Source organism: Gasterosteus aculeatus, chromosome 20, assembly GCF_964276395.1.
Source record: "Gasterosteus aculeatus chromosome 20, fGasAcu3.hap1.1, whole genome shotgun sequence".
Classification (NCBI taxonomy): Eukaryota; Metazoa; Chordata; class Actinopteri; order Perciformes; family Gasterosteidae; genus Gasterosteus; species Gasterosteus aculeatus.
This window is the reverse complement of record NC_135707.1, coordinates 15,886,092-15,909,501: the sequence shown is the minus strand read 5'-3', so window position 1 is coordinate 15,909,501 and position 23,410 is coordinate 15,886,092. Positions and strand designations below refer to the sequence as shown.

Here is a 23,410-nt window from a genome sequence, read left to right as displayed (position 1 = left end):
CGGCGGTATCTGCTGAGACTGGACTTCTTATATTTTAATGCACACTGTAATGTATTTCAAGGCCCGGTGCGATTTCAGAGTGGTGCATCATTCACTCCTCTCTACAGTTTTCTTTTGCTCTTAGCTGCCAAGACCTTTTTTAATCTATACAGAAGAAACTTTCCAGCAGAATGTTACAAAACAGAACTCTGATTACTTTATTTATTTAAAGATATATATGACGAAGAGTATTTGCTCTTAATTATAAAAAGGTAAAAGGTCATTTCATAATGTTACGTTTTTTCTCACATCAATCATACAGATAGCAGAAAAAGCTCAACCACACAGTCCCCTGTGTCAACTATATCTGTGTAATTAATTCAATTAAGCATTGAATTAAGTTGCATGTTAAGGGGCAAATGTCAGCATTTGATTCCAGCAGAAACAGAACAACAATTTCTGCCAAAACGTTTCAATTGCTACAGCGGGAGCAGTTTGGCCGGCCCTGCCATCATTGCTTCTTGCAGCTGGCATCCACGTCATCTAATGGAAAGCAGATAGCAGAGATTGGTTCAAATCAGTGTTGGGAAACTGGGGCTGGCTGGCAAAACACAGAGTGAGTTGTAATGTCCCCAATTCCTTCCTGCTGGACCAGGCCGGAATCATGTAACCGATAGTGTCCACATGCATATTTTACACTACAGCCCAGGTGTAATTGTCATGTCCAGGAAACTGTGTTAGTCACGTTGTCTCGTGTCAATGCGTCTCGTGATTTCCTTTTTTTATTTTGAAAATGAACCTCCCTCTCATTTCAGGCCACTCCCCCCCTGATTGTCTGCCCTGCCCCTGATTGTTTACACCTGTGCCCCCACCCTGTGTGTATATATTGTCTGCGTCTCCCTTTGTCCTGCGCCAGTTCGTCTTGTCTCACGTCAAGGAACGAGTGTATGTCTGCCGCCACAGCGTTACCACGTATGTGTTCTTAAGGTTTAGTACGTAGTGTTTTCCTCGACCACGGGTGATTTTTATTTCAGTGGCTTGCCCTTTTGTTAATAAACTTTAATTTCTTTTGGAACTTTGTCTAAGGAGTTGTGCGTTTGGGTTCAGGCCCATTGTCCGGTCGTGACAGTAATGTTTCAGCACCTGCCAGAGGCTGAACAGATTTGACAAAGTTAAGCTTCGGGCACAAATAATATGTAGACTGAACTGCAATATCAACAATAGAATTCATTTACCAGGTATTCTCATTATTCTAGAGGAATTCTGTGTTGCTTTACACGAAAGTCACGTCTCAAATCCAAATATATGTCAACATGTTGTATGTTTCAGAAATTGGATTTGAAAGGTTGAAAGAAAGTCAAGAGAGTGGATCACGATGCAAATAACAACACCACAATTACTGGCAACTCTATAGGCCCATAGACCAATAACACAGTTAAACCAGCCGATTAAAGTTGGAACAAGTCAATATTTACCATTGCATAATTCAATTGCAAAACTCCATTTTCTCATAATGGGCCCTGATAATGAGGAAGCTCTTCATGCTCATGTGACTGAAGTGGAGCCGAATCATTGGCCTGTTACAGTCTGTCGTGACAGTTTATTGGCATGGAATTCCATAATGGCACGGATCAATTGCAAACCAGGAGGACTTCCTCTCAGCCGGATTTGACACATTTGAATAAACGCCGCCGAGTGGGAGCCGGCTTATGTTGCGAGGACTCCATCCCTGATGGTGCAATGACATGTTAACTAGAGTGATATTCATCTGCCGAGGAATAATGCCAAAACAAAACAGACTGCGACGGAAAAACCCATCGAGAAACATTAAACTTTCCTGCATTCTGACAGGGCGGGATCATCAAAAGCCGTCTGAACAAACAATGCCAACGCGTTCTGAGAATAAAAAGATACCATCGGGCTCGGGCCCTTCTTATGCCGCCTCCTCCTCTCTGTGCGGGGGAATAGAATAATATAAGGCTTGAGGCAGCAGGTTGTGAGATAAAAGGCCACATCACAATGATGATCTCTATCGATCGGCAACCTTGGGCACACAGCGGAGATCCGGCATTTGTCACGTTGAAGTCGAACCCGATAGCTGATCCACGCCGCTCTCTGATGAATTGGCCCTGCTCGCCGAGTTTCTTTAATTGATGACGTGTTCCCTTTCAGGTGGACCACCACTATGTTCCGCGCGTTCATCGATTTTCCGCAGCACCCCCCAACCTTTTCAACCGCAGCTTCTTCTCCCCTGCTTCCTTTAAGGAGGAGACGTCGGTAACTTCAACCTGCCTCTGAGCGGCCGCAGTGATGAGTGTACAGTGGCCCTTTGTTAGCACAGAGGCCTACTGGGTGCATCTACTTAAAAGTATGATGCGAAGTGAGCGAAAAGTCAAGTCTCGGCTCACATTCCTCTGAGAAGAGATGGAGCCGAGAGGTGTACTTAAACACACATTTACACACACAGGCCCACAAAAGTCCTCTCAGATGTACATGGTTGTCAAAACTGTCACTGATGCCCATTAGAGCTCGTGGTTTAGTGACTTAGATTAAAAGGGGAGTGGAACTTTCTGAATCCTTCTCACTCTCTTAGCCCCCTGTGGTGAGTGGCGTTAAATGTAGATTTACGCTTCAGCAACGTTTAACAATCCATACAGGAAAAAAAAATTGAATTTGTAAACCACACAATCCTATTCTGGGGGATCTGGAGTGCGTAACTTTGTCATCTTGAGCGCCGGTATGAAAACTAACACTGGAGCGGCCAAGCAAACCGGTCGAGCGCCAAGTAGGCAGCATTTGGCCATCAAAGGGAAATTCCAGCCTAATGGGGTTCCAGAGTTTCCAGTGTGTCCCTCTGCCATCTGCAGAGAACACGATTACCTGAGGAGTGTTATCACACACACACACACACACACACACACATTCACAGGTTTGTACCTCAGATGGATGCACACGCTTTAGAGACCGAATGCCACGAGACTCATTACAGGACTGTAAACGAATATAAAAGGGTAGCAAGCGAAGCACCCCAGCAAGCTACGAATTGACCCAAGAGCAAAGGCCTGGAAGCAAAAAAAAACAACAAGAGGAGCAGCACCAACAACGGCAGAGACATTGTGCAAAAAAAGGCATACTTTTGGATTTAAAGCACCTATCTCAGATCCCGGAGCCTTGAGAATGGGATTGGATTACTGTCGGTTAGATTTACTCCTGTGGCTCTTTGCTACTACATCATCGTAGGGCCCCCTGCCTCTGGATCAATGGGGATATTTACTGCGCCTGTTTCAGGGAGACTTTCACAGTAGGCAGGGCATTAAACAAACAGCCGACAGCCCCGTCCCAATGATGGGCTGTCTGCTCGCACTGTGCCATGCCCAAACATCACACATATTCACTTCAAACAGGTAGCACACAAGCGCCAGTGAAGTGCAGATAAAACACAACAAACAAAAAAAAAAGGCAAAAAGCAATTTACTCCATGTTGCTGAACAAAGAGGAAAGCTGCCACATTTCAGGAAAGGAAACAAAACATATCCAAGAGGGTTGGAAAGGCATGTTATGTTTACTATCTAATCACCCATTTACTACATGTTAAAATCCTCTTACATGGACTCACCTACAATAATTCATTGTCTGCCTTCCACTGGTTGCTCATAAAGATTCTGTTTTGAACAGTAAAATAAAATTGCCGGTCACATATAAAAGACCTTCTATTATCATGTATCGATAGAGAAAAAACTAACATAATGACAACAGGAAAATCTGAGTAACATGCTGTAGTTTAGTTATGAAAATAACAATCGACAACATTGTCATATTAATAACCTCATTTAACACAGTGGGGAGCGAGAAAGGCATCATAATTGAAATCACTTGTGGTGAAACAGCCGTCTTTCAGCGAATGTTTCAATGAAGCTACAGCCGCAGCCTATTGAATTATATTATGAATGCGAGAAGAATTGCTATTATGGTGTCAAACAACAGGCTTTACATGAATGTCTGCTGGCTGCCTGTGAAAGATATCTTGTTAAATGCTAGCGCATGAGTGTAGGAATGAGAGGAATGCATTTTTTTGCCTGCCAAAATATGAGCAAAATAAGGGCCTTCATGAGGAAAAACAGTCAGTATCAAATCTCTTCCTTGACAATTCCACTGACTGTCAGCTGACAGCTCGATGTCAAACAATGGGCCTACGAACGGGAGCACACATGACCGAAACAGCCCCGAGGGCTGACTTGACTGCCGTTCACCACCATGAAAAGTAATATGTGGGTTAATGTCAAGAGAAAATAACACAAAAATAAACACTCATGGCTCAGTGGTGAAAGCTGATGTAAACTGGACTTTGATGGGCCAATCTGCGGTGGATAATGTGCTCCGTGCCGATGCAGTCGGAGTCATGCTTTATATTGCTCTCCTATCTCGTAATACATCTTATTACATTGTTTCCAGGGTCACTAAGGTAATTCAAATCTCATACAGCTGTAGCATGAGCTTGTCAGCTACTAAGAAACACCTGGTAGAAACCAAGCAGGGGCTGATTTCAAATGACGGGATGGGCGTACGTTAAGGAACATTTTAATCAGTTGGTTTTACTTGCATTATTTATTGTTTTATATTTGATGTCACCTGCAGACTAACATTTAAACGAGTCAAAGTCCTGGTAATCTTACTTTATATGGTGAGGAATTGGCTATAGTGAAGTTAATCACATCTGCCAGTCCAGATAAGCATCAAAAAACTTGTTATTACTCGGTGATTAAAGGCATTAAAAAAAGGGTTAACACTCATCTTGGGCCTGATGTCGCTCCATGTTGTCCACAACAGGGACGCGTGTTTTTCTCCATCTCTAAGTGTATTGGATGCAACACTGTTTTAATTTTTTATTTTTGTTTTCAAGAAAGAGAGAAGATGGGTGTTGTGTGGTAGTGTGAGATTACGCGTGTGTTTGCACACATGTTGACCATGTGTCAAGCGTCCTGCACCGGGACAGCTCAATGCTGGTAGGAGGCTACCGCCGCTTTACACACACACACACACACACACTCACGCGCCGAATCACCTACGGCATGAACATCCTCGCTGCCACAGCAGCATAAGAAGGCATCTTACTGAAGAAGAGAAATGCCTTTGCACACATTTTCGTCTCGCTCATTTTATTCTATTGTTTTACCAAACAGCCATGAAATGTTTAAAGTTATTATGGTGTTGGTGCTGTCAGAAAATATAATTTTATATATATTTTGTATTGATAGAAATATTTCTATTCTTATGAGTATGACTTAGGAATATATTCTCATACTGATTTGTGTTTGATATATTTCATCTGTATTTCCGAGTACAGTTCAATTTGTCAGAAGGTAAGCAAAGGCCAACATAACGATGATTTGATTTGTTTTTTTTTCTTATCTCATCTAGGCATGAGAAAACACACACACACACACACACAGGAAAAGTTCAAGATATATACCGTGTCAATTTTTTTTTTTAAATTGAGGAACATGGAAATGCACACCATCTGCAGAAAAGTTTAATAAAGGAGGAAAAAAATTGTAATCGTTTGTTTAATCGTTCTTATAAAATGAAAATATTTAGGAAAAATGGACGTGTGCTAAAAAAGAAGAAGAAAATAAATGAGCTGTATTCTTGGAGGTAAGTAGGTAAGAAAGCTAAATAGAGCTGGAAATGAAAACTTTAAAAAAAATCGATTCGATCAATAATCAAACGTAAAATAAAATAAACTAAATTATGATATTAAACAATGTTCACTTAATTTACTGCCACTCGGCCTACAGATGAACAATAGGCTTTAGGCTAACTCTGGCTCATCTACAGCCATGTTTTATTAATGTACACTGTACCTTATCAAATAAACCAATGAATATAAATGCCCAATAACAGCATTTCCTTTTACTTTTATTATTTTAAAAAGTTAGATGAGATGGTATGGTTCTTTATACAGCAAAGCCCACACGAGAAATATTACCTGGAGAGACATTTTGAAAATTGCATCACGAACAAAGAAACATTTTGAGAAATGTAAATGATAATAATAATCATTATAACGATGGTAAAAACACCCTGATAATGATTTGATCACATTTATCTGGTGCGTCAAATTTAGGGTTCCACAGAAAGGGAAAAGTTGGTGCAGATAGGGAAACAATTCAAACACACACCTGTTCTCTTTTTTTTTTTATTAAAGAAGGTTTTGATTGAGTGATGACTTTGCACTCTTACGAGTAGCACAAATGCAATAAGTGACCGACTCTGCAAATTGTAGGAGTGGTACGCTGAAAACAATGAAAACAGCACGTGATAGATAGTTCAGTCAAAAGGTTAACGGTATCTCACAGACAAAACGTCTTGTTTTTAAAAAGTGCATTCACAAACATGACAAATACTCTCAACTCATGATGTCTATTTTTATGTGATACAAAATATGCATACCTGTTTTAGATTTGTCTGTATTTCTATACATAGATATTTCTTCAAAAGGATCACTTCTTTTTTCTTTTTACAAAGGTTAAAAGCAGGGTTGTGGTCATAGCAGCTTCGGATATCTCTAGGCTCTTTAACGAGATACACGTAGTCTCAACAGATATCCAAATAAAACCTACCATTTTCTCTGTTGTTCAACTCAAACGACATACAGTCTTTATTGAAAGAGATATTCATCAGTGAAGCCTGCAGTTTAGAAAAGAAATGGATCAATAAAATGCTTGGGCCATTAAATATATTTTTATATACCCGCTTTTTTTATCAATATTATAAATACTAAAGACACAGGACAATATTATAAGACAATGCTGGGAGACTAAATGTAAAGATTAAAATAGTTCAAACATTATTTTTTTCAAGTTTTCTAGTTCATGAGAAAAAAAATATCAGGCGAGCACAAAAACACTAGACTTCAGTCTTTTCTTCAGTCAATCAACGGCCCTTTTATATATAAAAGGGCTTTCATAAACAAGGATGCCAGACAGTCTTCAAACTTTTCTGTTTTAGTCCTGTCCAGATAAGATCATTACCCATCATGAATGAGGCAGGATCCTGGTTTTCAAAGAAATTCATAAAAGCAGTCAAACATACTGATAAAAACCAATAAGTACCATGCAAATCTTGCAAGACGACATATTCTCAAACAAGAGACAAAGTATTCTTCGTATAGGCAAAATATCAAGTGAGGAGGGAATGGGTGAAAGGCAAAGACCTCTAATCAATACTAAATACTATATTTCCAAAACCAACCAAAAAAATATTTAATCTGTACATAATATAGTACGCATGAGTTCAGACTGGATCAACAGTTTCGTTCCTTGTTCTTTGACTCTTAGTCTTTGCCAAACGCCTACCTTGGAATCATACAGAAAAGTATTTTTAATTGATCCCAATCTCTTTGTTCTCCTCCATAAATCTGGAGAAGGGGCGGCCGACCCCGACATCCATACCGGCCTTCTCCAAACCCGTCATGGGAGGGCTGCTTCCGGTGTGCACACGGTCCATTCCTCCAGCCATTGCTCCCAACGAAGTGATTCCTGTGCCGCCGAGGCTGACGGGCAGCTGGGTGATGCCTCCGTTCTGGATCACAGAGATCTCATTGTTCTTCATGGCCAGCCCGTTGGTGATGGCGGCTGCGTACTGGTTCCAGAAGCCCGGGTCGACGTTCATTGCCCGAGCCGCCAGATCCTTCTGGAACATCTCACTGAACTTCATGGCGTCCCCACCCAGCAAGGCCATGGGATTCTCCACAGACAGTCGCCGGCCCCTTCGAGCCGGTGCGTTGTTCCACATGTGAGTTCCCATGTGAACCTGTAATTGGCGACAAGATAAAAAGACACATGCTGAGTGTTTTGTCTCGAATCTGCAAATCTCACAAGAGGCAAATCTGCCACATAGGTAAACATTTTGTAGATGGGAAATTTAAGGAAAAGGGCTGGAATTATACGTAAAAACAAACAAGGATACACATAAAGAGTACATTAAAAATAGGGTTGATAGAAAATGCACTTATGGCATGAACCATCAAAGTAGCTACTACATTTCAACTTTGAGAAACATGAAAAGGTTACAAGCATGCAACACACCTTCATGTGATACATATTAATTAGCATGCATTTTTGCAACCCCAATGAAAATAGGTGAATTTGTTTGTGATACTGCATTAAACAGACTCGTACCTTCAGATTGCCCTTTGTGGTGAAAGCCCTTCCACAGATAGAGCAGGCGAAAGGTTTTTCGCCAGTGTGTGTGCGCTCGTGTATTTGCAGAGCACTGGCTGAGGAAAAATTCTTCCCACACGAGTGGCAGTTGTGCTGCTTAGGAGTGCGTCGTGGGGGCGGTGGGGCCAACATGGGGTTGATGCTGGGGCTCATGTTGCTCTGGGGTGCAGCAGCAGGAACATGGATCCCCACTGGCAGGTGAGAGCTGTCACTCAGAGACATTGACTTGCCGTGTCCATTCATTTCCATTTTGATCATGTTTGATGCAGTGCTGGCCAAATTAGGAGTGCTCAACCCTGAAAAAGACGAGTTCAAATGGATATTAGAAGGCTGTTAATTATACAAACTGGGAGCCCCTTTGGCTAAAAGCACGATGTTGGAACTTTAAAAGACCCAAACAACACATAATTAGGCTTATGAGCATATTAATATACATACTATACCATATCAACATATCACATTTCCTCTGCATACCTATCAATGTTTATATGATTATATCAAGCAGCTCTTTCCATTACCAATATAATACTTTTAGTGATAACTGAACAATTATTAAATATATAATCAAATTTTTATAATGCATTATGTTTAGGTTGATTTCGCACATACACACCTCGATCTCTATTTAGAAACAGCATGCTGAAGTGGCTCTCCTCCTTGATAAAGTGCCTGCCAGGTTGAGTGGCAGTCAGGTCAAGTGCTCCAGTGCCTTCAGGTGCAGAAAGCGGAGACGGGGTCTCCGATTTTTCCGACTTCACTGTTGCCAGGCCAGATGCGTTGTTGTCCTGGCTCTCGTCTAGTGTCATGGCCCTGCTGTTGTTAACATTGTTGAATGCAGCTGGCGATCGCTGGCTCTCAGAATGACTGTGAGCTGGGGACAAATTCTGCATAGAGCCAGAAGACTCAGAGAAAGCGGGGCTCCCCAAGCTTTGACCTTCAGCATCACCCAATGCAGACAGCGAATCAGTGGCGAAGCAATCAGTCTCTCCTCCAAAGTTGCTGCCGTTCTGCGTAGGCTTTTGGCCAAAGGAACGCGTCATGTTGGCAGTGGAGTCGATCATTTTCATCTGGTTCTCCATCGCAGCAATGCTGGAGATGATGGAAGTTGGTGGGGAGCAGTCAGGTGAATATGGTTTACATGGGTCTACATCTCCCTCTCTAAAGTCAACTTCATCTTCCATAGCTTGCTCCATTTCATCAAGAAGGTCATCATCATAAGTGCTCATTGCATCTAAACTCTTCTCGTCAAACGATAGGTCATTGTCCATCTCCTGCAGGCCTTCAGGGACTGGGGTGTTGGAGATCTGCCCTCCCATGTGCATGCGGATGTGTTGCTGCAGCACAACGGCGTTGGTGAACTTCTTCTGACAAATAGGGCAAGAGTGCTGGACACGAAGTGGAGGTTTGGATCTATGGACACCAAAGTGTGTTTTCAGGTTCCCCTTAGTGGTGAATGCCCGCCCACATATCTTGCATTTAAAAGGCCTTTCGCCAGTGTGGATACGGTAGTGCATCTTGAGAGCACTCTGACAGCTCAGAACGCGATGACAGATGACACACTGATTTGGATCTGTCATCTTCTTGTCAATGTTCTCGACAAGCTGCTGCAACTTTGATGTCTCTGAGGTTTGCATAGAGTCTAAGAGGCCTCCAAAAGGAAACTTGGCCTTGAACTGGTCTGACAGCATGGGAAGGACAGGATGGGAGACAGGGTTAGAAGCAGAATTAGGTCTAGCGATGGGTTCACTGACCTGGTCACAAGTGGATGATTCGGTGGAGTTTAAGGTAGAGGAAAGGACCACTTGACTTAGTGTGGTTGTGGTGGTGGTGTTCTCTCCTGGCCTAGAGCAGCTTGGTGGAAGGAGAACACCTTCAGATTTCAAGAAAGGTGGTGCATCATTTCCCATGGTGGGTTTTGGGGAAGATGGAGTAGTGGTCATGCCAGAGTCAATAAGAATATTAGGGGACAAGGATGCACACTCGCTCAGTGGAGGAGATGGCCTCTGGGGGGACCTGTTGAGTGGTGTGAGGCTGGGAGACTCTCCAAAACCTCCCATCATACTTGGCAGCGTGGGAGGCAGCTGGAGACCTATTGAGGTGGGAGCAGTGGGGAGGACAGGTTTGCTGTCCAGCCATGTGGTTACAGGTTTTTCGGGGGGCAAAGACATTCCATATGGGATGCCTGAGCTTGTGGGCACGTTGTCCAGGTACTCCGGCACAGGGTAGGGGTTCATCTGAATATGAGGGTATTTTTCTTTATGCCTCTGAAAGTGGACTTTGAGATTTCCCTTGGTGGAGAACCGGTTGCCACATATGTTGCATTTGAAGGGTCTCTCTCCAGTGTGTGATCGCAGGTGGATTTGCAGGGCGCTGTCACTGCCAAACACCTTGGCACAGAACCGACACTTATGCTTGAAAAAGGGGTCCTCGGAGCTGGGCTTAGTGTCGAACACAGAAACATTTGGGGGCTTCCCCTTGCGGTGCTTCATCAGAGCAGATAGGGGGTCGAGCGCATTGGCTGTGGCTGCTATGCTAGCCAGCGGGTTGGGGAAGATAACGCTGTTGGGTGAGCTGTGAGGTATCAGCGGTAGACTGGAGGCAGAGCTCAGGAGGCTGCTGTGGTTGAGCGAGGGAGGGGTGGTGGAGCTTCTGGGAAGAGCTGAGCTGCTGATGATGCCACCAACTCCTGTCACTGCACTACAACTAGAGCTGATGTTGTTTGTGACTGAAGAAGAGCAGGAGGGAAGTAGAGATGACAATCCAGTACCACTTGGCGAGGAAAACACAGAGTTGTTTGAGCATGTGTTGGGTATTGAGGAGTTAGAATGTTGACTGCTACTTTGTGGGGTTTGAGAGAGCGGTCCTTCTATCGCTGAGGATGGGGGGGACGGGCCTTGACCACCAAGAGTGGCCGGCAGCCTAACGGGCAGCTGATGGACAGGGGGAGTGATGAAGTTGTGAAGTTGAAGCTGACTTGCAACAGTAGGGCCACAGGAGGACACAGGCCCCTGCTTTCCAGCAACATTACTGTGATGGTGGTTTAGTGCAGGCTGCGAGGCAGACTGTCTGTTCATCAGAGCCACCTGACTGCGTATTTGTTCTATCAGCTGCAGCTGGTGTATCTGCTGCTGCTGAAGGGCCATCAGCTGGTCCAGGATCATGGGGATAGCCATGGTGGAGACCCCGCTGCCCACTGCTGCCCTCACGCTCTGTGAAAACTGGGCAACAGCGACCCGGGTGCCGTGCAGGGTTTCCAAGGTAACATTGGTGCTTGGCATGGCGTAGTCGGTAAGCGTAGAGGAGACAACATCATCGAGCTGAGGTAGGGAGCCTTCTGGGTCGGGGGATGTCAGGTCTGTCTCTTCATGATCCATGTTTTTTTCTGGCGATAGTTCCATCTCCATCGGCTCATCCTCCTTTTCTAGGACATTGACCCCATTTAATGTTGCCGGCTCCGGGATGTCATCCCCCTCACCCACCGAACTGTGGTTGCCCTCCCTGGGGTCCTCGCTGTCAGCCTGCTCACTGGAGCAGCTGGGTGCAGGGGAGAGCTCCGTAGGGTACTCGAGGGAGGGGTTAGGTGTGTTTTCATTGTCATTCACTATGAGCACCAGAGGGTTTTTGGTGCAACTCTTTAAGTGTTCACAGAAGTCTGACCACTTGAAGAACTCGGCGCAGCACTTCTCGCATACGTGCGTCTCCTCACTGCCGCTGCGGCTCTCATTTCCGCTGTCGGCATCATCCAGCACTTCACCTCGGGCTAAGGGGAGGGGAGGAGGTCAGGAGAGGAGAGGGGGGGGAGAGGAGGGAAGAAGAATTAATGAATAAATAATCAATAAAGAATCAACACATATTTTGCAGTGCAGTACTGCAAAGATTTAACCTTTGGGTTTTTTCTCTCTTTTAACATAACCAAAATCAATATTCTTTTCATTTTTTTACTCTGAACAAATTGCCCTAGTTTACCAATCCTCGAGATCCAGGTTTGTGCATCGCACCCTCTCAATAGAGCCAGCTAATCATTTTCTTTGTGCAATCCATCAAATTATGAGAGCCTATCAATTGTGGATACTGCCGCTTAATGAAATTCCATAGAGCCTATTGATTTCCAATATTTCATACAATTCACAGCTGCCTCATCTGTTGGGTACAAATCAGGACTTTGATGGCCCCATTAGGATTCACCTCTGCGATCAAGCCCAGTCATTTCCACCTGAATTTCAAATGCTTTGGCCTTTCCATTTAGCATTGCAAAATTAACACTTTAGCCCTGAACGATAGCAAAGCAATCTAGAGTGGAATAGTCCTTTATCATCATGATTTAAATTGTGTTGTCAAAAGTAAAAGTGGAGATCTGTCAACTATATTGCACTTGACCGTTTTGTGCACCCTTTAAAATGTGTGCAACAAAAATATACATGTTAAATTTCTGCCACTTTTAAAACAAATTCCGAAATGTTTTGATATACAAAACATTACCTTTCAGTAAAGAAATTCCCAGTGTTTCTTTCTCTCTCCTTCTCCCATGCTATATGCAATACGACTGAACAAATGACATGCTAGTTCCACGGCAGTAATGTCTCTTTTTAGTGTGTTTAATCACAGCTTTAGGAAGCCACGTCTTCTTTAACATGCAAGAGTCAAGAGTCAAACAACCCGACGCTACCTCTGTGATGGACCCAATTCGCACTAGTTATATTCTATGTGTCACTGTGTACACATCTCCCTTTGATTACGAGTGAGAAGTATGAGCATACTTGCTCGTTAAGAACAGGAGACTTAGATGTGCAGGGTGCTTCCTGTTCTGTTTATACTCAAAGACCCAGCATATTATTTGTTGGCAATATAACGTACTTATAACAAATTAAAGTCTTGCATATACACTTTACACGCTCATTGACTTTATGCAAAAAACAGTAATTTGTACACGCAAAAAGACGGTAGCTCAAAATAAAAGCTGATATAAAACATATAACGTGTTGATGGTTAGGTGACATAATACTTCTTTAAAAACGGGATCAAAAAAGGGTTTGTAAATACATGTATTATTTGACTGTAAATCCAAACACACACACACACACACACACACACATACACAAATAAAGTAAGTAATTAACTATGTTTGTGCAAATGTAGTTCCACTAATCACAGGAGTGAAACGCAACCAATAATGTTACCTCTAAAAACTGCAAAATATTACTGTACAGAAACTGCACGTGTTTGCTCAACATTAGATGTCTCACCATGTGTTGTCAGTGAGTAATAATGAGCTTCATACGGTGGTTATGATCATTTCACAGGTCGAGGGGAATCAAATGTGAGGCACACATGAAGCATTTGTGCCAATTACAGAGACTCATTAGTGACGAAATTCATCACTCCTCCTGTAATTTCTGGCCAAAGGGGGCATTTGCTATCACGGTCTGGTGTCTGTAACTTAATTAATTATAAACAGAAAGGCTTTGGATGGGCTCCGTGTTTCCATTCTCACTGGGGGCTGGGTGACAAAACTAAACATTATTTTTTTATTTGTAGGCGGCCAGGTTAAATTAAAAAAAATAAAAATACCTAAAGAGATTTAAAATGAAACATTCTTCTTTTCATTTAAGGTTGTTCTAAATGGATTTTTTGCAATATCCAGCTACCATAAAAGATTAAAATCCAATTAAAATAAAAGAAATGATGGTCATTTTTTTAATACATACCATATTATTTACCTAAAATGATAAGGAGCAAGTGACTGGAAACATAAGCGACACGTGACAACAGGCTCCAAATGTCCTTAGTCCAGCAGCGGACAGCAGAACTGATTTCCATAATTGAGGGTTTAAAGGTCAACGCAAATGAGTAGGAATTGTGTTGAGCTGATTAGTTATTAGAATGGTATTACTGTCAATCTCTTTTATTCATTCATACAATTACAAGGGGGGTCTTTGTATACCTCTGACCTCACACACACAGACACGCAGTGACACGCTTTTTCCACACACATATGTTGACAGACGGGCATTTGTATAGAGAAAAAAGCTTTTGTTCAATTTACATACACAAATTTGTTTAGATGACACTGGGTGATACATATCTTTAGAGTGTATATGTGCTCAAGAGAGCTTTTTATGACCTAAGAATATCTAAATTATATTTTGTGAAGGTGATTTTTGAAATTCTTGTTTTTCTTTTTCTTTTATTTTGATCATGTATTTTCATTATGTTTACAATATTTGTTAATTTTAAACACAATCAAAGAAATATTGTGAAGAATTTTACACCATCAATAACTTGCAAACACCTGCATCTGCAAACAAGATTCAGAAAACTATTCAGGGTTTAAGAGGTGGGATTATTTTCTGGTTCCTGGCAGTTCTGACATAAAAATGAAAAACATGAAATGGTAAAATTAAACAATATTACAAAATATTCCACACCAGCGTACCACTTAATTATGTCTATGTTTTTATTGAAAATAAAATTACATGGCACATGCCAATGTGCTCAAAATAACACTATTCACTCAGGAAACAGTGGGGTGCCATTGTGTTGTGCAGCTGTGTAAAGACGACATTTTGTTGTTCTTTATGTGTTTGCAAGACGGTGAAATTGTGTGTGTGTGTGTGTGTGTGTGTTCGCTTGGGAAAGGGCTGTGGGTTATTGATTTTCCTATAGCATGAGAAAGGAAAGGATGAGAAAAAAATCCAATCCGTTTTTCATTCCTTTAAGAGTCTTAATTTACTCAGATGCAAATATTAAGCTGAACGCAGTCAATACGAGGATTGTGGACATTGAATCTGTCTGTGTCCGCTATCTTGCTCAGCAATCCTTGGCATGCTAACTGAAACCACTAATCTGGCATCTTATATCAGATGAGGTATTCATGCTTTCCACTGTTTCTGTGAAAGCTACAGAGACGAGCATTGAGCGAAGCATCGTGCAATTACAAATTGTCCCGTTCTTAACAATTTACAGATTCAAATAATGAGCGCACACGCACATACAAGCAGACAATGACACAGGCAACATTTATTTGCTGTGTTAAGGTTAAATTGTTTCACTTAAATTGTCTATTTTATCCCTATATTTCAACTATTTTCCCTTTAAAACTTCTTTGTCAAACTTTGAATTGTATTTACATAAATACTGACAATGATCTAAAGGAAATGCACTTACAGCCTCACTAGAACCGCCCCTCCTTCTGCCCCTTTAAAATGCATTCTTATCAAGCATCTGTGGATGGCTTAGGACCCTTAAAGAGAGATGCATCACTGTAGAGTTAAGCTAAGATGGGATAAACATAAAAGAAATAGAAAAAAAGAAGCCCTCTTAACAACTGAATTCTTTGATCTAACATCCTCCAATCTATTCTCATAAGAAATACATTCTTTTATTTAAGATTTTTTTGATGTATACACATTCTTTTTTTCAACAGACACCTATGTTGACTGATGTATTGTGTGCGAGTTGTCACATTTTAATCTGGTAATTTATCTGTCACCACCGGATCATTCACAGCATCAATCACAATCACGATATTCCTTTGATTGTGCACTTTTGCGACAGGTTAATTCCTATCCAAAAAAGAGTCAATCTGCAGTAATGTCCTCTACTTTTATCCATCAGCTTTTTAATCAGAAGATCCTTTAAAAAAATGAAGAATTTCAAAAAGAATTTGCAGTAATGTCTATGTGGTCATAAACACATAAAACATCCTGGGATGATCGCATGCATGCTCAGACCTGCAGAGGCGTGTGTGTGCATGTGCGTGTGTGTGTGTGTGTGTGTGTGCGCGTGGGCCATCGGCCTGGTCAGCTGCAGAGTGGTACAGTCATATCTGCGCTAACACAGAGGCCTTTGTCATTGCCTGCAGATGTGGAGCAGCCAAAACATTAACGATTTGTTTGTGTGAGCATCTGCAATACAGTATTCAATGACGGCACTCTGTCCCGATGAGCCGCCACGATGGCTCTTCTTCTGGATGTGCGTTCCCAGAGAAGAGGGGGAGGCGTTATGAGCTAATGGACGCTCATCATCGGCAAAGGACGTGTTCGTTTTTACATGTGGATCTTGCGTCTGCAGAATTTAGTTATATAAAAAACAATCACTTTTTTTAGAACTAAAAGCAAAGCACCATCTTTAACAAACCCTTTTTCCGGGACGTTACTAACATCCCAGGCACATACACAAACCAAATCTTAAGAAAAGCCACCTGATGACTAAATGCACCTTTCAGTCCGGGGTTTGTTTGTTAGCTTTCTCTTAAATCCGCAAAAGTCTACTGGTTCGCCTTCAGTAAAGGAGTTCACCCTCCCAATCAGGATATTACTTGTTTGTGTGCGTTTTCACTGCTGAGAAGTAATAGGACACAGACATATTTGAGTGCCGTCATTGGCACAACTAGGTGGGTGGTCCAGCGGCCTGCACCCAATGGTGAGAGGGGATTAAAATAAAAGCCAAACAAAGCCCCACTGCAGGGGAACCGTGTTTCCACTGTCAGCGGGGATTTCCTCACTGTATTATACTTTTTGCACCTGATAACTACGTACATTCCTGCAGCAAACATTGCGTTGTAGAGCACGGGAGAGGGCATGCTTAAACACTGGGATTGTGTTGGCCGATGCAACGCAGATTTCGACGGTAAATGGGAATTAGCCAATGAAGAAAAGCGATCAAAAACACTAAACTAAAAAGCCATATGTGTTCGTCCACCTGTTCAGTGAAAGCACGGACAGCGTGTCTTTCCTGAGGTGTCTCCTACGATGTAGACAGTGTCATTATTACGAAGCCAAATATTTGGTGCAACTTGAGCACAAAACGTCTCCGGCCTCAGCCGGGAATATTACGTGTACAACTTGCCGCCGCTGTTCCACTCATTCCACACGCACCCCTTCAAAGATGCCGGATGCAGCGGTGGCGGGCGGCGAGATGAAAATCTTTTTTTAAACGTTCACACTTTCTAGGATGCGAGCGAGCTGTGCTGCCAAGGTCAACGGCACACACGTCCTAATTGTACAAGGAGCTTGACATCTAGAGGCAGGAGCTGGCCGGGCCGGAGCCGGACAAAGGTTAAGTCAGCAAGCTTTGTTAAAAGCACTCCTAAGCAGACCCTCACCCCCCCACCCCTCCCTCTCTCGCTCTCTCTCTCTCTCTCTCTCTGTCTCCTCCACCCAATCTGAACACACACACACCGGCAGCCCCCCAACCCACGAGGGGGCAAGGGTCCGGAAGGCCTGAGGCGGAGATGATCCATACCAGACAAGGGCTCGTTGGCACCTAATTTTTCTGTTTTTTTCTGGGAAGCATCAAATTTAAAAGAGGACCACTAAGCTTCAGTGGACATCAGAGTAGGAGAAAATTCACACGCAAATGGTCGGATCAACAATAAGATTTGAGAGAGATGTAAAAGGGAACACGTGAGGAGAACGTTATACCCAGGCTGTTGTGTCTGCTTCCTTTTTTTTCAAAGGCTACTCTCACGGAGTTTGCTACAATCAGAGTGTGTCCTGAAGCACAATTTAAACGCCGCCCGAACGCTCAACTTCCTCTCCACCATGCAGGCCCAACATCATATGGATTTTGAGTCCAATTCAAGCGGCGACTGACGATCGGAGCTTTTGAATTCCTTCGACATTGTATGCAATGATATGTCAGGGCCAGCGATCGATGGTGTCGTCAGGAGCTGCGCCGCGGCGGCGACGGGCAGCGGAGGATCTGATCATGCTGCAGTGATACAGCAGCAGTCTGACATTTGTCGCTGGTCAATGAGGCAGCTTTGAATGAGACGTGGTATTGTTGGGTTTATTTAAGTTTGTATGGGCTCCGCTGTGCTCGGGGGGGGGGAGAATTGTGATTGCTTCACTGCAACGTCTGCCGTGGAAACAAGTGAGCCAGTAATGGTGCCCCAACGAGGACAGGCAAGAACATTCCACGGCCACTGGCAGTCTTAAAGCACAATGGCGTCGATGCTATAGGTTATCCACAACACTGGGAGGTTTTTTTTTATGTGTTAATGCCACACACCCATGGAGGAATGTGAGTTTCACAATAGAGAAAAGAGCGTAAAGGTCACATTTTTCTCAATGTGTCTTCCAATTGTTTTTTGTCTCACAAACCTCAGTGATGATATTTTAGATTAAATGTAAAAATCATCCAAATTTTTACGACAACAAGAGGACGAGCTCACTTTTCATTCCATGATCGTACAGGGGAGCAACCTGAAGGACGTTTCGTATCTTTCAGATAATCTGAACATTAAAACGGACACAGCAGTGGTGTGTTGAATTTGTGAAACGTTATGAAGTGAAAAAAAAATCCACATAGTATAAACCGGGGAAAAAGAAAAAAGAGTCAAGAGCCATCAAGTGGGATCGGCCGGCCCTCACACCAACATTTCCCCATGCAGAGAGAAATGCTCCCCAGGGACTACATCACGCATTTCTATTGTAAAGAAGCCCTGCAAAGTGTGTGACCATATGTTTGTGTGAGTGTGTGTGTGTGTGTGTGTGTTGGCCAACACGACCCTAAATAGTGAGGTATAAATAATAGCAGTGATTTGTTGGGAGCATTAACCCCCCAAAAATACAACATCCATGGTAGCTAACACCTAGAAAGGTGATTATTTTAACCATTAAAAATGCATTGTTGCTGGTAGGTTATTAAAAATTACAAAATGAATTTATATTTCTCCTCTATATATTAAATAAGAACTTTTCTGTATTTGTCTCAACATACATTGATAGATTTCAGCAAGTAAAAATATTACAATTTATAATTATATTTTGAAAAATAGTCATGTATTAGGACCTTAAAACAACATTATTATTAACGTGTGTCGTGTTGGTCCTGTAATTCCCACAGCATTACGCCTTGCACAAGATGACTTTATCTCTCTAATGGTCGTTGTATCGCGCAAAAGAATAAAAGATGAATGAGCCCTTTTTTTCCTTGCACATGGAGAGGACGAGCCCTGTCAATCGGTCGTGTCGACATTGTGCGCAAAAGGGAACAAATCAAGTGTGCCAAATTTATGTGAGGGGGTAAACAAAAACATTTCCATAACAAAACGAGGCTTCGACCTGCAACAGGATCCACATTTAGCTCCTCGGGGACCAGACAGAGACAGAGACAAAAGACACTAATGCTAAATATAATTAAAATAATTTTCATTTTTCCAAGTTGTTACATGATGTACTTATATCTGCTGAACTAATAATTACTTAGCAGCAGGAGAGAATGTCAAATATTTTAAACTTCTCAAATCGCGAGTTATGTAGCGCGCGCGCACGCACGCACCCAAAGCCAACTGTAAAAGATTTCAAAGCAGAATTTATTAAAATAGCTCCAAGAATTGATACCGCCGTCCAGTATTAAACAATTATATTTTAAAACAAGTCTGGCAGCGAAGGCCTCCGGCGCACAGCATGTTTTACAGTGTTGGAAATGAATATTTCCATTGGCTGCTTTTAATCCTAAAAGTCACCTCTCAGCCAGCAGCCGATTATGTGATGCAGGTTTAACTAAAACTAACACACAACTTCCGAGAAGCGCCCCTGTCCTCGCCGAACGCGTCTGCATTAATAACTGATTTGTAATGGAATCATTACAAATGGATGCGTCTGATCCCAAGAAACCCAAGAGGAACCTCTTGGGCTCTTAAAAAACTCCTAAAACAGAGTGAAATCAGGGACCAAAAGTCGAACACTGACGGATGCGTGTGCGTGTGTGTGGGGGGGTGTTTCGGTGAGGGGAGGGGGAGGGGGGGGGGGGGGGGGTTGGGTTGGAAAAGGGGGAGACCTCCGCTGATCGAATCCACTCACCGTGCTCGGAGATCACGCCGGCCACCGCGGGCTCCTCGTCCGACTTGAGGTGCTGCGGCTTGGCTTGCTTGCGTCGGGACATGCTGCCGCTGCCGCTGCCGCTGCCGCCGCCGCTGCCGCCGCCGGTGCCGCTGCCGCCGCCGGTGCTTCTGCTGCTGCTGCTCTGGCGCTCCGTGATGTCTCTGCGTCTTGCAGATACATCAGCGACGAGCGAACGGATCGACCCGCGCACGCACCCACGCACGCAAAAACAAAAACGAAACAACCAAAAAAAAAAGTTCGCCAACTGCCTTGTAGCGAGGAGAGAAGTTTAAAAAGCAAAACCAAAAAAAGGGATGAGAAATGAACCGGTGCCGCTGCTGCCGCTGCTGTGCGTCGGGCCCCGCATGTCGGTGCAATAATTACAACAGTGAATAATACGTGTCGGTTAATGGCACCGTGTGAAGGTGGGGAGGACTGGCCCGGGTCCAGCGGTCGCGCGCATTGGATATGCTAATGAGGGACGGACTAAGCAATTAGCCGCTTCACTCTCGGACTTTATCCTCTGTCTCCTTTCTCTTTACTGTCCAACCTCCCTCTCCAACGACACAACACAACACACCGAAGCTCTTGTAATGCCCGGTTCACGAGGAAGGGGCGTGGGGGTGGAGGGGGAGTGTGGGGAGGGGTGGGTAGTGGGCGGGGGGGGGCCTCAACTGGGAACGTCAGTCTCCCTTTTTTTTTTTTTTCTTCTGTCCCCGGCAGCGCACGCACCGCCTCACGAGCGCCGAGGACTCGCCTGCGCGTTTCTTCTCGAAGTATCCCTCCTCTTCATCACCTCCGCGACGCCACTTTTAACCCGAAGAACATCTGACAGCGCGTCCCCCGTAAAGTGTAAATCTCGAGCGCTTTTGCCTCTTTCTCGGTAACTTATTTCGTTTTTAATGTTCGTGTTTGACGAGGCTCATCCTTCTGAAACGATGTTTACAGTCTTTGAGTTGCTCCGGGGGCTTTAAAGTTGTCTCTGGATGGACATGTCTCCGGTAAAGTATAGCTGCGGGTTGACGTGCTACGCGGACATCGATAACAGACGACTTTGGAGTTCTTGACAAAACCAATAAACTGTTTCTTGAGTTTCTTTTCTTCTTCTTGTTCTTCTTCTTGTTCCTACTGCCGCGGCTCCGCTCTCCAAACTTTGACGCGCGTCTTCCGAGAAGGCAACAGTCCTCCTCCTCCTCTCGCTTTCAGCGCCAGTGTCAATGTGATCAAAAGCTCATTTGTCCAGCAGTAGACAAGTCGCTTTAACGTAACTTGCCATCGCGAAGAAGTCCCCCCCTCTCCTCCTCCTCCTCCTCCTCCTCCTCCACCTCCGTCCAGCTCCCGGTTACTGCGCCTTCGCCTCGGTGCGCTCTCCAAAAAAGAAAAAGGCTTTTATTTTCCCTGGAGATCTTGTGGCCAGGCACTCAAACACCTCTAGTTCTCCCCCGAAGTAACGCACCAGTCGGTGTCCGTGTCTTCCAGTCGGCTCACGGGCTCACGTCGGAGTCAACTTGGAAACGATCTTCCCGCAGCCTCGCGCTGTCGGTGTCTCGGCGTTGGCCGGTGGCTGCGTGTGTGCAGGGGACTGCGCTGCGTGTGAGAGTTAACCCCCCCAGGCAGAGGTTCAGCCCATTGCTTTCAGTCACCGCTAGGATGTACCACCACGTCTCTCTCCAGCGGATCGCGCTCAGGCTCCAGTGTGAACACCCACATTTGAACTCTCATCATGCCATGGCGCACCAGTGAGGTCATATTCATCTTGCACGAATTTTGCATTCATGAAAGCGGCGACTATTGAAGGCCCGACGGCCATCACAAGTCCCTTTAGGTCCACTTTTTTCTCTTTATGCACCATTTTACGCACGCTGGTAAACACTGGGAATGTCATTCACTGGCACTAATAACATCCAAGTGGTTTGTGATTTTAATACATATTTTAAATTCGATGTAGTAGTTTTTTTAAGATTGTATAAAATAGCCACCCCTCCCATTCCCCGTGCAGTGCTTAACATGCATACGATGTGAAGAGGTGAAGCGATGTTGTGCATCGATGTCAGCTCGTTGTGGTGCGAAAAAAGAAAGACATTAACCCTTTACTTAGCACGTTTATATTTGCATTAAAATCTCCGGCTGCATGTTCACATTAATGGGAAGGAGATTGAAGAGATTAAGATGCGCGTGACCGACTGGCGTGTAAAAAAAACACGGGGGGGGGACGTGCATGATTGTTTTATTAATAAAAAAGATGTAACTATTATATATATATATATTTTTTTTTTAGTTATTATAGACATCATTTATTAGTCATACATAATACATAACAGTTGGTTATAATATAACATTGTTTAAAAATGATGCAGAATATTTCATCGTATTGTTAATTCCAACGCGTAAAATGTGCATTTTGGAAGAAATAAAAAAAAAAAAACGTTGTACCGTTTCCGTTTTTTGTGTGTGCGCGTGTGTTTGTGTGCATGTGTGTGTGTTTCGGAAGGAGGGGGGGTAGAGGTAGAGCCTCCCTTTCCCCTCCCCCTCCCTCCTGTCTGTTTGACTCGTCTATTCCCCCGCGTGCGCCTCTTATGAGAGACAAATCTGTCGACAACAAGGTCGTCCTGTGAACAAACTTTTTCTCTTTTTTTTTTCTCCTTCTCCTCCTTCCACCCCCCCCCCCCCTGCGAAGTTATGTCCAAAAGGCTGTTATTATCTGGTATTAATAGATGCAGCCCCCAGGAAGACAAAATCAGCTATTGATAATTGCAAGGAGTATACGGCAGCTACTGTATCGATCGGCGTGTCCTCCGCTCCCCTGGCACCGAGAGATAAGGAGACACACTCTTTAGAGCAATATAATTTCTTTTGACCTATCTGCTCGCTACAGACTTATGATGAATAGCCAGAGTGGCTGAAGTCCTTTATCACCAAAGTTACCCCCTTGATATAATATTGATTCTTTATAACTAGCTCGCCACACAAAAATCAAACTGTCCACTTGGCCATCATCATCATCAATATCATCACAAAGGCGGAGGAATGAAGATCCGCGCGCCTCCAAAGGCGAGCCCTTTTTTTTTTTTAACAATCTCCTCGCTATGGGCCTAATCTTTATTTTGCTGATGATGAAAGGAGAGGGGAAACGAGGCAAGGTGCCATTTAAAGACGAGGTGCCATTTAATCCGGGCTAGACAACACACAGGCATACAAAGAGAGAGAGAGAGGGGGGAGTAAGGGGGGGGGGGGGGGCATCCAGATTGATCAGGTTTGCAAGAAGCTTTATTTCTGATTTTAAGCATCACGTGCCTAAACCCTGAGCCAGGAACAAACAAGGTCCAACATCTACAATTCAAACCATCAAACACGTGCAACAAGACCGAAATAGATTCCCCT

General features: G+C 43.7%; 1 protein-coding gene across 1 annotated transcript; it reads right to left on the bottom strand.

Moving 5' to 3' along the window:
* Nucleotides 1-6,259: 6,259 nt before the first annotated feature.
* On the bottom strand, nt 6,260-21,603 carry sall3a (spalt-like transcription factor 3a). Its single transcript, XM_040164936.2, has 4 exons — nt 20,009-21,603; nt 8,815-11,961; nt 8,160-8,497; nt 6,260-7,791 (listed from the first exon to the last, which is right to left on the bottom strand). Exons 1-4 carry the CDS (start codon nt 20,088-20,090, stop codon nt 7,360-7,362), a joined length of 3,999 nt encoding a protein of 1,332 aa, XP_040020870.2. The 5' UTR covers nt 20,091-21,603; the 3' UTR covers nt 6,260-7,359.
* Between the last annotated feature and the right edge of the window lie 1,807 nt (nt 21,604-23,410).